General features: G+C 37.2%; 1 protein-coding gene, 7 non-coding genes and 3 pseudogenes across 8 annotated transcripts in view; all 11 read right to left on the bottom strand.

The window, feature by feature from the left end:
* Positions 1–558: 558 nt before the first annotated feature.
* Positions 559–677, bottom strand: LOC113095647 (5S ribosomal RNA). The gene has a single exon (XR_003288368.1). It is a non-coding gene; the product is annotated as a 5S ribosomal RNA (ribosomal RNA).
* Positions 678–1,036: 359 nt separating this feature from the next.
* On the bottom strand, positions 1,037–1,155 carry LOC113095632 (uncharacterized; annotated as a pseudogene).
* Positions 1,156–1,528: 373 nt separating this feature from the next.
* On the bottom strand, positions 1,529–1,647 carry LOC113095659 (5S ribosomal RNA). The gene has a single exon (XR_003288379.1). It is a non-coding gene; the product is annotated as a 5S ribosomal RNA (ribosomal RNA).
* Positions 1,648–2,006: 359 nt separating this feature from the next.
* Positions 2,007–2,125, bottom strand: LOC113095690 (uncharacterized; annotated as a pseudogene).
* A 946-nt stretch (positions 2,126–3,071) lies between these two features.
* Positions 3,072–3,190, bottom strand: LOC113095662 (5S ribosomal RNA). Its single transcript, XR_003288382.1, has one exon. It is a non-coding gene; the product is annotated as a 5S ribosomal RNA (ribosomal RNA).
* A 222-nt stretch (positions 3,191–3,412) lies between these two features.
* Positions 3,413–3,531, bottom strand: LOC113095643 (uncharacterized; annotated as a pseudogene).
* A 391-nt stretch (positions 3,532–3,922) lies between these two features.
* On the bottom strand, positions 3,923–4,041 carry LOC113095636 (5S ribosomal RNA). Its single transcript, XR_003288367.1, has one exon. It is a non-coding gene; the product is annotated as a 5S ribosomal RNA (ribosomal RNA).
* A 1,933-nt stretch (positions 4,042–5,974) lies between these two features.
* The window catches only part of LOC113095629 (myb-like protein X), a gene marked incomplete at its 3' end in the record, with an annotated part of 17,071 nt that continues 10,545 nt past the window's right edge, over positions 5,975–12,500 (bottom strand). Inside the window, exons 5-6 of the mRNA XM_026261037.1 lie at positions 11,001–11,294; positions 5,975–6,268 (exon numbers count right to left, since the gene is read on the bottom strand). Of these exons, the coding sequence (XP_026116822.1) occupies positions 5,975–6,268; positions 11,001–11,294 (588 nt within the window). The remainder of the gene's footprint in view (positions 6,269–11,000; positions 11,295–12,500) is intronic.
* LOC113095669 (5S ribosomal RNA) lies at positions 7,691–7,809 on the bottom strand. The gene has a single exon (XR_003288389.1). It is a non-coding gene; the product is annotated as a 5S ribosomal RNA (ribosomal RNA).
* On the bottom strand, positions 8,764–8,882 carry LOC113095675 (5S ribosomal RNA). Its single transcript, XR_003288395.1, has one exon. It is a non-coding gene; the product is annotated as a 5S ribosomal RNA (ribosomal RNA).
* On the bottom strand, positions 9,105–9,223 carry LOC113095664 (5S ribosomal RNA). Its single transcript, XR_003288384.1, has one exon. It is a non-coding gene; the product is annotated as a 5S ribosomal RNA (ribosomal RNA).

The following is a 12,500-nucleotide window of genomic DNA, read 5'->3' as shown; positions in this document are numbered from 1 at the left end:
TATAGTGCTTTAAACAAAATACATTGCGCCAAAGCACTGAACAACATTCATTTGGAAAACAGTGTCTCAATAATGCAAAATGATAGTTAAAGGCAGTTCATCATTGAATTCAGTTATGTCATCTCTGTTCAGTTGAAATAGTGTCTGTTTTTATTTGCAATCAAGTCAATGATATCGCTTTAGATGCTGTTGCAAAGAGAGGGCTATTTAAAGACCGACCAATCTAATCACCAGTACATTATATAAGTAGGAAAGAAAACCCAAAAGCTTAAAGCACCTGGTATTCCTAGGCAGTCTCTCATCAAAGTACTAACCAGACCTAAACCTGCTAAGATTCAGAGATCAGGCATTGACTCTTTTTTTTTTTTTTTTTTTTTTTTTTTATGAAAGATTATTATATAATTCGTGAAATTTTCCAAAAAGATTAAAGCACCTGGTATTCCCAGGCAGTCTCCCATCCATGTACTAACCAGGCCCAAACCTGCTAATATTCAGAGATCGGACATTTACTCTATTTTTTGGAAAATATGTTTTATACTAAGTGAAAAATGTCCAAAAAGCTTACAGCACCTGGTATTCCCAGGCGGTCTCCCATCCAAGTACTAACCAGGCCCAAACCTGCTTAGCTTCCGAGATCAGACGAGATCGGGCATAGCCAGGTTGGTATGGCCGTAAGCGAAGACTGCTTTAAAGAGAGGGCTATTTAAAGACCAGCCAATCTAATCGCCAGTACATTATATAAGTAGGAAAGAAAACCCAAAAGCTTAAAGCACCTGGTATTCCTAGGCAGTCTCTCATCAAAGTACTAACCAGACCTAAACCTGCTAAGATTCAGAGATCGGGCATTGACTCTATTATTTGGCAAAATTATTATAAACTTTGTGAAAAATTTCCAAAAAGCTTACAGCACCTGGTATTCCCAGGCGGTCTCCCATCCAAGTACTAACCAGACCTAAACCTGCTAAGATTCAGAGATCAGGGCATTGACTCTATTTTTTGGCAAAATTATTATATACTAAGTGAAACATTTCCAAAAAGCTTACAGCACCTGTTATTCCGAGGTGGTCTCCCATCCAAGTACCAACCAGGCCCAAATCTGCTTAGCTTCCGAGATCAGACGAGATGGGGCATAGCCAGGTTGGTATGACCGTGAGCCAAGACTGCTGCAAAGAGAGGGCTATTTAAAGACCGACCAATCTAATCACCAGTACATTATATAAGTAGGAAAGAAAACCCAAAAGCTTAAAGCACCTGGTATTCCTAGGCAGTCTCTCATCAAAGTACTAACCAGACCTAAACCTGCTAAGATTCAGAGATCGGGCATTGACTGTTTTTTTCTTTTTTTTTTTTTTAATGAAAGATTATTATATAATTCGTGAAATTTTCCAAAAAGATTAAAGCACCTGGTATTCCCAGGCAGTCTCCCATCGATGTACTAACCAGGCCCAAACCTGCTAATATTCAGAGATCGGACATTTACTCTATTTTTTGGAAAATATATTTTATACTAAGTGAAAAATGTCCAAAAAGCTTACAGCACCTGGTATTCCCAGGCGGTCTCCCATCCAAGTACTAACCAGGCCCAAACTTGCTTAGCTTCCGAGATCAGACGAGATCGGGCATAGCCAGGTTGGTATGGCCGTAAGCGAAGACTGCTGCAAAGAGAGGGCTATTTAAAGACCAGCCAATCTAATCGCCAGTACATTATATAAGTAGGAAAGAAAACCCAAAAGCTTAAAGCACCTGGTATTCCTAGGCAGTCTCTCATCAAAGTACTAACCAGATCTAAACCTGCTAAGATTCAGAGATCGGGCATTGACTCTATTATTTGGCAAAATTATTATATACTAAGTGAAAAATGTCCAAAAAGCTTACAGCACCTGGTATCCCCAGGTGGTTTCCCATCCAAGTACTAACCAGACCTAAACCTGCTAAGATTCAGAGATCAGGGCATTGAATCTATTTTTTGGCAAAATTATTATATACTAAGTGAAACATTTCCAAAAAGCTTACAGCACCTGTTATTCCGAGGCGGTCTCCCATCCAAGTACCAACCAAGCCCAAACCTGCTTAGCTTCCGAGATCAGACGAGATGGGGCATAGCCAGGTTGGTATGACCATAAGCTAAGACTGCTGCAAAGAGAGGGCTATTTAAAGACCGACCAATCTAATCACCAGTACATTATATAAGTAGGAAAGAAAACCCAAAAGCTTAAAGCACCTGGTATTCCTAGGCAGTCTCTCATCAAAGTACTAACCAGATCTAAACCTGCTAAGATTCAGAGATCGGGCATTGACTCTATTATTTGGCAAAATTATTATATACTAAGTGAAAAATGTCCAAAAAGCTTACAGCACCTGGTATCCCCAGATGGTCTCCCATCCAAGTACTAACCAGACCTAAACCTGCTAAGATTCAGAGATCGGGCATTGACTCTTTTTTTTTTTTTTTTATGAAAGATTATTATATAATTCGTGAAATTTTCCAAAAAGATTAAATCAATCAATCAATCACTTTTATTTATATAGTGCTTTAAACAAAATACATTGCGCCAAAGCACTGAACAACATTCATTTGGAAAACAGTGTCTCAATAATGCAAAATGATAGTTAAAGGCAGTTCATCATTGAATTCAGTTATGTCATCTCTGTTCAGTTGAAATAGTGTCTGTTTTTATTTGCAATCAAGTCAATGATATCGCTTTAGATGCTGCTGCAAAGAGAGGGCTATTTAAAGACCGACCAATCTAATCACCAGTACATTATATAAGTAGGAAAGAAAACCCAAAATCTTAAAGCACCTGGTATTCCTAGGCAGTCTCTCATCAAAGTACTAACCAGACCTAAACCTGCTAAGATTCAGAGATCAGGCATTGACTCTTTTTTTTTTTTTTTTATGAAAGATTATTATATAATTCGTGAAATTTTCCAAAAAGATTAAAGCACCTGGTATTCCCAGGCAGTCTCCCATCCATGTACTAACCAGGCCCAAACCTGCTAATATTCAGAGATCGGACATTTACTCTATTTTTTGGAAAATATGTTTTATACTAAGTGAAAAATGTCCAAAAAGCTTACAGCACCTGGTATTCCCAGGCTGTCTCCCATCCAAGTACTAACCAGGCCCAAACCTGCTTAGCTTCCGAGATCAGACGAGATCGGGCATAGCCAGGTTGGTATGGCCGTAAGCGAAGACTGCTGCAAAGAGAGGGCTATTTAAAGACCAGCCAATCTAATCGCCAGTACATTATATAAGTAGGAAAGAAAACCCAAAAGCTTACAGCACCTGGTATTCCCAGGCGGTCTCCCATCCAAGTACTAACCAGACCTAAACCTGCTAAGATTCAGAGATCAGGGCATTGACTCTATTTTTTGGCAAAATTATTATATACTAAGTGAAACATTTCCAAAAAGCTTACAGCACCTGTTATTCCGAGGTGGTCTCCCATCCAAGTACCAACCAGGACCAAATCTGCTTAGCTTCCGAGATCAGACGAGATGGGGCATAGCCAGGTTGGTATGACCGTGAGCCAAGACTGCTGCAAAGAGAGGGCTATTTAAAGACCGACCAATCTAATCACCAGTACATTATATAAGTAGGAAAGAAAACCCAAAAGCTTAAAGCACCTGGTATTCCTAGGCAGTCTCTCATCAAAGTACTAACCAGACCTAAACCTGCTAAGATTCAGAGATCGGGCATTGACTGTTTTTTTTTTTTTTTTTTTTTTTTTTTTTTTTTTTTTTTTAATGAAAGATTATTATATAATTCGTGAAATTTTCCAAAAAGATTAAAGCACCTGGTATTCCCAGGCAGTCTCCCATCGATGTACTAACCAGGCCCAAACCTGCTAATATTCAGAGATCGGACATTTACTCTATTTTTTGAAAAATATATTTTATACTAAGTGAAAAATGTCCAAAAAGCTTACAGCACCTGGTATTCCCAGGCGGTCTCCCATCCAAGTACTAACCAGGCCCAAACCTGCTTAGCTTCCGAGATCAGACGAGATCGGGCATAGCCAGGTTGGTATGGCCGTAAGCGAAGACTGCTGCAAAGAGAGGGCTATTTAAAGACCAGCCAATCTAATCGCCAGTACATTATATAAGTAGGAAAGAAAACCCAAAAGCTTAAAGCACCTGGTATTCCTAGGCAGTCTCTCATCAAAGTACTAACCAGATCTAAACCTGCTAAGATTCAGAGATCGGGCATTGACTCTATTATTTGGCAAAATTATTATATACTAAGTGAAAAATGTCCAAAAAGCTTACAGCACCTGGTATCCCCAGGTGGTTTCCCATCCAAGTACTAACCAGACCTAAACCTGCTAAGATTCAGAGATCGGGCATTGACTCTTTTTTTTTTTTTAATGGAAGATTATTATATAATTCGTGAAATTTTTCAAAAAGATTAAATCAATCAATCAATCAATCACCTTTATTTATATAGTGCTTTAAACAAAATACATTGCGCCAAAGCACTGAACAACATTCATTTGGAAAACAGTGTCTCAATAATGCAAAATGATAGTTAAAGGCAGTTCATCATTGAATTCAGTTATGTCATCTCTGTTCAGTTGAAATAGTGTCTGTTTTTATTTGCAATCAAGTCAATGATATCGCTTTAGATGCTGCTGCAAAGAGAGGGCTATTTAAAGACCGATCAATCTAATCACCAGTACATTATATAAGTAGGAAAGAAAACCCAAAAGCTTAAAGCACCTGGTATTCCTAGGCAGTCTCTCATCAAAGTACTAACCAGATCTAAACCTGCTAAGATTCAGAGATCGGGCATTGACTCTTTTTTTTTTTTTTTTTTTTTTTTTTTTTTTTAATGAAAGATTATTATATAATTCGTGAAATTTTCCAAAAAGATTAAAGCACCTGGTATTCCCAGGCAGTCTCCCATCCATGTACTAACCAGGCGCAAACCTGCTAATATTCAGAGATCGGGCATTGACTCTATTTTTTGGCAAAATTATTATATACTAAGTGAAAAATGTCCAAAAACCTTACAGCACCTGGTATTCCCAGGCGGTCTCCCATCCAAGTACTAACGAGGCCAAACCTGCTTAGCTTCCGAGATCAGACGAAATCGGGCATAGCTTTTTTTTTTTTTTTTTTTTTTTTATTTAAAGTCTTATTTCCTTTTAAAACAGTCTTTTAACTTTTTTTTTTCTAAAAAAGACTCAAATCAATATTAAAAGAATAATTAACATACATTTTAAAAACAATCAAAATCATATTTTTGCAATAATACATTAAAATGAAAATATGTCATTTCAAGGAATTGATTCCCTTTTACACTATTTTTTTACAAACACTTATTTTTCATCTTTCATATTATAGTAACAAAACAGAACATTTAGAATAAAACACATCTTTATCCTAAAAAAATTGCACACTTGTATTTTTGTCTTCTTTTGTTTGACCATGTTTCTTCTGCTCTATTTAATAAACCTTGCAATGTTTAAGATGCAATTTAAAAAACACTCATTCTTGACATTTATTAAAATAGCGACCCCTCTTTTTTTTCTTCCTATATCACAATTACTATACATTTCTCTATTCCACAATTTTCTAATTTCATGACTTATTTTATCTTCCCTCCTCATTCCTTGTAGACATAACATATCACTCTTTTTAGTCAGACACATCAATCTTTCAAACTTTAGACTTCGGGATAAGTCTCTAGCCTTCAATGAAACAATACTTAGATAACTCATTAAGGAAAACACAGGATAAACCAATAACCACCACTCAATTAGTTTCATTGTCTTTAAAGAAAATATGTCTTGCTTCCCCCATTTCCACTTTTCCTCCTTTCCTTTAGCGCTTCTCTTCTTATTTTCTGCTTTTTAAGAACCTGTTGAATGTCTACTCCACCTTTTGTTCTTGCTTTTACACCTCTATTCAGTCTTTCTATTCCTTTATTTTCCAAACCAAGAATCCTCCCCCCATTTTCCACTTCTCTTACCTCCGGCAGTATCTTCATTCCCTTATCCTCATCCTTTTCTTGACCTTTTTCATAGTCCATCCCAGTCGTGTCCACTTCTTCCTTTTCCTTAGAAAAGTCTTTGTTAATCAGATTTATTTCCTCTTTGTCTACTCCTTCTCCCGTCTCCATTCCTTGTTCTCCATCTTTGTTCTTTTCTTCATTCTCATCTTTGTTGGTTTCCTCCTCTTCCTCATTGTCCTGTTCATCTTCCTTTCCTTGAGTCTGCCGCATTGAATCATTTAAATGCTCAGTTGCAGTATCTCCCATCACCTCCTGTACGTCCATATTTGTGTCCTCATTTACCTCATGTTCCATCTCACATCTGCATCTCATGATTGCTTTGTCGCAGCCTTGGCACCGTGGGACTTTGCAGTCCCGCGCATAATGCCCCTGCTCAAAACAGTCTCGACATTTGAATTGCGGACAGTCCTTTTTCTCATGTTACACACTTACACAGATCCTGCATGTCTTCAATTGGTTGTCATGAATCACTCTGTAGTACTGCACTCCTTCTTCAGTCATGAAACTGGTATTATATGGCAAAGATGTCACTTCTTTTGGAAGCTTTACCTTTAGAAAACGTGTTCCGTCCGCCACTGTTGTCCCCGGATGATATCTCCTTCTTAGAGGCAATATGGGAGTTACTCCCCAATCTATCAGTTTTTGAATGATTTCCTCATCTTTTATATAGCTGGGCAGACTCAAGAAAGATACCATCCTTTCTGTTGCACACAGTTTCCTTATCTCACATTCTTTTCCGTTAATCATGATTCCATTCAACAGTGAATCACAGTCCAACTCACTTTCCATAGTCATTTCAAATTCACTGTTATTCTTTCTTCTTAGTCCGATCAGTTTTCCATTTCTTACTTTCTCTTCAACTGATTTAATGATCATTATTACTGTTGTGTTTTCTATATCTTTTACAGTCATTGTTAATGTTGCTTCTTTTCTGTATTGCCTCTGATACTTTGTTTGGTGGCTCAATTTCTTTATCATTTGCTGTCGTTGAGATAAATCATTTCTTTTTTCTTCAACTCCATTATTAGTTCCAGTACCTTCAGTTGTTTGTAGTTCTATTTTTCTGTCTTGTCCATTGGTTTTTCCATCTTGTTTTCTCCTTGAAACCACCTTTGCCCAAGTCTCATTCCTGCTTTCAGCATTCCCTTCATTCATATTCCTTTCCATCTCGTCAGCAATATATCCAGATTCTCTGATCCCCATCTCATGTCCATTTGACAGTCCGTGTCCTTTGTCCATTAAATCTGTCATTTTGTTATATGAAACCCCAAACAGTATAAACTGTTTGGGGTTAAAAAAAAACACTAACTAATATAAACTCAACACAAACAAAAAAACAAACCAACTAATAAAACTAAACCAAACTACAAAATGGAAGAGCCTCTCTCTTCCTACTACTGCCAACTCACTTCCTGTTGCACTCTAGCGCCCTCAGATTGGTATGGCCGTAAGTGAAGACTGCTGCAAAGAGAGGACTATTTAAAGACCAGCCAATCTAATCGCCAGTACATTATATAAGTAGGAAAGAAAACCCAAAAGCTTAAAGCACCTGGTATTCCTAGGCAGTCTCTCATCAAAGTACTAACCAGACCTAAACCTGCTAATATTCAGAGATCGGGCATTTACTCTATTTTTTGGAAAAAATATTTTATACTAAGTGAAAAATGTCCAAAAATCTTACAGCACCTGGTATTCCCAGGCGGTCTCCCATCCAAGTACTAACCAGGCCCAAACCTGCTTAGCTTCCGAGATCAGACGAGATGGGGCATAGCCAGGTTGGTATGGCCGTAAGCGAAAACTGCTGCAAAGAGAGGGCTATTTAAAGACCAGCCAATCTAATCGCCAGTACATTATATAAGTAGGAAAGAAAACCCAAAAGCTTAAAGCACCTGGTATTCCTAGGTAGTCTCTCATCAAAGTACTAACCAGACCTAAACCTGCTAAGATTCAGAGATCGGGCATTGACTCTATTATTTGGCAAAATTATTATATACTAAGTGAAAAATGTCCAAAAAGCTTACAGCACCTGGTATCTCCAAGCGGTCTCCCATCCAAGTACTAACCAGACCTAAACCTGCTAAGATTCAGAGATCGGGCATTGACTCTTTTTTTTTTTTTTTTTATGAAAGATTATTATATAATTCGTGAAATTTTCCAAAAAGATTAAATCAATCAATCAATCAATCAATCACCTTAATTTATATAGTGCTTTAAACAAAATACATTGCGCCAAAGCACTGAACAACATTCATTTGGAAAACAGTGTCTCAATAATGCAAAATGATAGTTAAAGGCAGTTCATCACTGAATTCAGTTATGTCATCTCCGTTCAGTTAAAATAGTGTCTGTTTTTATTTGCAATCAAGTCAATGAAATCGCTTTAGATGCTGCTGCAAAGAGAGGGCTATTTAAAGACCGACCAATCTAATCACCAGTACATTATATAAGTAGGAAAAAAAACCCAAAAGCTTAAAGCACCTGGTATTCCTAGGCAGTCTCTCATCAAAGTACTAACCAGACCTAAACCTGCTAAGATTCAGAGATCGGGCATTGACTTTTTTTTTTTTTTTTCATGAAAGATTATTATATAATTCGTGTAATTTTCCAAAAAAATTAAAGCACCTGGTATTCCCATGCAGTCTCCCATCCATGTACTAACCAGGCGCAAACCTGCTAATATACAGAGATCGGGCATTGACTCTATTTTTTGGCAAAATTATTATATACTAAGTGAAACATTTCCAAAAAGATTATAGCACCTGTTATTCCAAGGCGGTCTCCCATCCAAGTACTAACCAGGCCCAAACCTGCTTAGCTTCTGAGATCAGACGAGATCGGGCATAGCCAGGTTGGTATGGCCGTAAGCGAAGACTGCTGCAAAGAGAGGGCTATTTAAAGACCAGCCAATCTAATCGCCAGTACATTATATAAGTAGGAAAGAAAACCCAAAAGCTTACAGCACCTGGTATTCCCAGGCGGTCTCCCATCCAAGTACTAACCAGACCTAAACCTGCTAAGATTCAGAGATCAGGGCATTGACTCTATTTTTTGGCAAAATTATTATATACTAAGTGAAACATTTCCAAAAAGCTTACAGCACCTGTTATTCCGAGGTGGTCTCCCATCCAAGTACCAACCAGGCCCAAACCTGCTTAGCTTCCGAGATCAGACGAGATCGGGCATAGCCAGGTTGGTATGGCCGTAAGCGAAGACTGCTGCAAAGAGAGGGCTATTTAAAGACCAGCCAATCTAATCGCCAGTACATTATATAAGTAGGAAAGAAAACCCAAATGCTTAAAGCACCTGGTATTCCTAGGTAGTCTCTCATCAAAGTACTAACCAGACCTAAACCTGCTAAGATTCAGAGATCGGGCATTGACTCTTTTTTTTTTTTTAATGAAAGATTATTATATAATTCGTGAAATTTTCCAAAAAGATTAAATCAATCAATCAATCACCTTTATTTATATAGTGCTTTAAACAAAATACATTGCGCCAAAGCACTGAACAACATTCATTTGGAAAACAGTGTCTCAATAATGCAAAATGATAGTTAAAGGCAGTTCATCATTGAATTCAGTTATGTCATCTCTGTTCAGTTGAAATAGTGTCTGTTTTTATTTGCAATCAAGTCAATGATATCGCTTTAGATGCTGCTGCAAAGAGAGGGCTATTTAAAGACCGATCAATCTAATCACCAGTACATTATATAAGTAGGAAAGAAAACCCAAAAGCTTAAAGCACCTGGTATTCCTAGGCAGTCTCTCATCAAAGTACTAACCAGATCTAAACCTGCTAAGATTCAGAGATCGGGCATTGACTCTTTTTTTTTTTTTTTAATGAAAGATTATTATATAATTCGTGAAATTTTCCAAAAAGATTAAAGCACCTGGTATTCCCAGGCAGTCTCCCATCCATGTACTAACCAGGCGCAAACCTGCTAATATTCAGAGATCGGGCATTGACTCTATTTTTTGGCAAAATTATTATATACTAAGTGAAAAATGTCCAAAAAGCTTACAGCACCTGGTATTCCCAGGCGGTCTCCCATCCAAGTACTAACGAGGCCAAACCTGCTTAGCTTCCGAGATCAGACGAAATCGGGCATAGCTTTTTTTTTTTTTTTTTTTTTTTTTTTTTAAAGTCTTATTTCCTTTTAAAACAGTCTTTTAACTTGTTTTTTTCTAAAAAAGACTCAAATCAATATTAAAAGAATAATTAACATACATTTTAAAAACAATCAAAATCATATTTTTGCAATAATACATTAAAATGAAAATATGTCATTTCAAGGAATTGATTCCCTTTTACACTATTTTTTACAAACACTTATTTTTCATCTTTCATATTATAGTAACAAAACAGAACATTTAGAATAAAACACATCTTTATCCTAAAAAAATTGCACACTTGTATTTTTGTCTTCTTTTGTTTGACCATGTTTCTTCTGCTCCATTTAATAAACCTTGCAATGTTTAAGATGCAATTTAAAAAACACTCATTCTTGACATTTATTAAAATAGCGACCCCTCTTTTTTTTTTCTTCCTATATCACAATTACTATACATTTCTCCATTCCACAATTTTCTAATTTCATGACTTATTTTATCTTCCCTCCTCATTCCTTGTAGACATAACATATCACTCTTTTTAGTCAGACACATCAATCTTTCAAACTTTAGACTTCGGGATAAGTCTCTAGCCTTCAATGAAACAATACTTAGATAACTCATTAAGGAAAACACAGGATAAACCAATAACCACCACTCAATTAGTTTCATTGTCTTTAAAGAAAACATGTCTTGCTTCCCCCATTTCCACTTTTCCTCCTTTCCTTTAGCGCTTCTCTTCTTATTTTCTGCTTTTTAAGAACCTGTTGAATGTCTACTCCACCTTTTGTTCTTGCTTTTACACCTCTATTCAGTCTTTCTATTCCTTTATTTTCCAAACCAAGAATCCTCCCCCCATTTTCCACTTCTCTTACCTCCGGCAGTATCTTCATTCCCTTATCCTCATCCTTTTCTTGACCTTTTTCATAGTCCATCCCAGTCGTGTCCACTTCTTCCTTTTCCTTAGAAAAGTCTTTGTTAATCAGATTTATTTCCTCTTTGTCTACTCCTTCTCCCGTCTCCATTCCTTGTTCTCCATCTTTGTTCTTTTCTTCATTCTCATCTTTGTTGGTTTCCTCCTCTTCCTCATTGTCCTGTTCATCTTCCTTTCCTTGAGTCTGCCGCAGTGAATCATTTAAATGCTCAGTTGCAGTATCTCCCATCACCTCCTGTACGTCCATATTTGTGTCCTCATTTACCTCATGTTCCATCTCACATCTGCATCTCATGATTGCTTTGTCGCAGCCTTGGCACCGTGGGACTTTGCAGTCCCGCGCATAATGCCCCTGCTCAAAACAGTCTCGACATTTGAATTGCGGACAGTCCTTTTTCTCATGTTACACACTTACACAGATCCTGCATGTCTTCAATTGGTTGTCATGAATCACTCTGTAGTACTGCACTCCTTCTTCAGTCATGAAACTGGTATTATATGGCAAAGATGTCACTTCTTTTGGAAGCTTTACCTTTAGAAAACGTGTTCCGTCCGCCACTGTTGTCCCCGGATGATATCTCCTTCTTAGAGGCAATATGGGAGTTACTCCCCAATCTATCAGTTTTTGAATTATTTCCTCTTCTTCTATATAGCTGGGCAGACTCAAGAAAGATACCATCCTTTCTGTTGCACACAGTTTCCTTATCTCACATTCTTTTCCGTTAATCATGATTCCATTCAACAGTGAATCACAGTCCAACTCACTTTCCTTAGTCATTTCAAATTCATTGTTATTCTTTCTTCTTAGTCCGATCAGTTTTCCATTTCCTACTTTCTCTTCAACTGATTTAATGATCATTATTACTGTTGTGTTTTCTATATCTTTTACAGTCATTGTTAATGTTGCTTCTTTTCTGTATTGCCTCTGATACTTTGTTTGGTGGCTCAATTTCTTTATCATTTGCTGTCGTTGAGATAAATCATTTCTTTTTTCTTCAACTCCATTATTAGTTCCAGTACCTTCAGTTGTTTGTAGTTCTATTTTTCTGTCTTGTCCATTGGTTTTTCCATCTTGTTTTCTCCTTGAAACCACCTTTGCCCAAGTCTCATTCCTGCTTTCAGCATTCCCTTCATTCATATTCCTTTCCATCTCGTCAGCAATATATCCAGATTCTCTGATCCCCATCTCATGTCCATTTGACAGTCCGTGTCCTTTGTCCATTAAATCTGTCATTTTGTTATATGAAACCCCAAACAGTATAAACTGTTTGGGGTTAAAAAAAAAAAAAAACACTAACTAATATAAACTCAACACAAACAAAAAAAAACAAACCAACTAATAAAACTAAACCAAACTACAAAATGGAAGAGCCTCTCTCTTCCTACTACTGCCAACTCACTTCCTGTTGCACTCTAGCGCCCTCAGATTGGTATGGCCGTA

Source organism: Carassius auratus, unplaced genomic scaffold, assembly GCF_003368295.1.
Source record: "Carassius auratus strain Wakin unplaced genomic scaffold, ASM336829v1 scaf_tig00215760, whole genome shotgun sequence".
Lineage (NCBI taxonomy): Eukaryota > Metazoa > Chordata > Actinopteri > Cypriniformes > Cyprinidae > Carassius > Carassius auratus.
The sequence above is the reverse complement of the archived record's forward strand: the minus strand, read 5'-3'. Positions and strand labels throughout refer to the sequence as shown.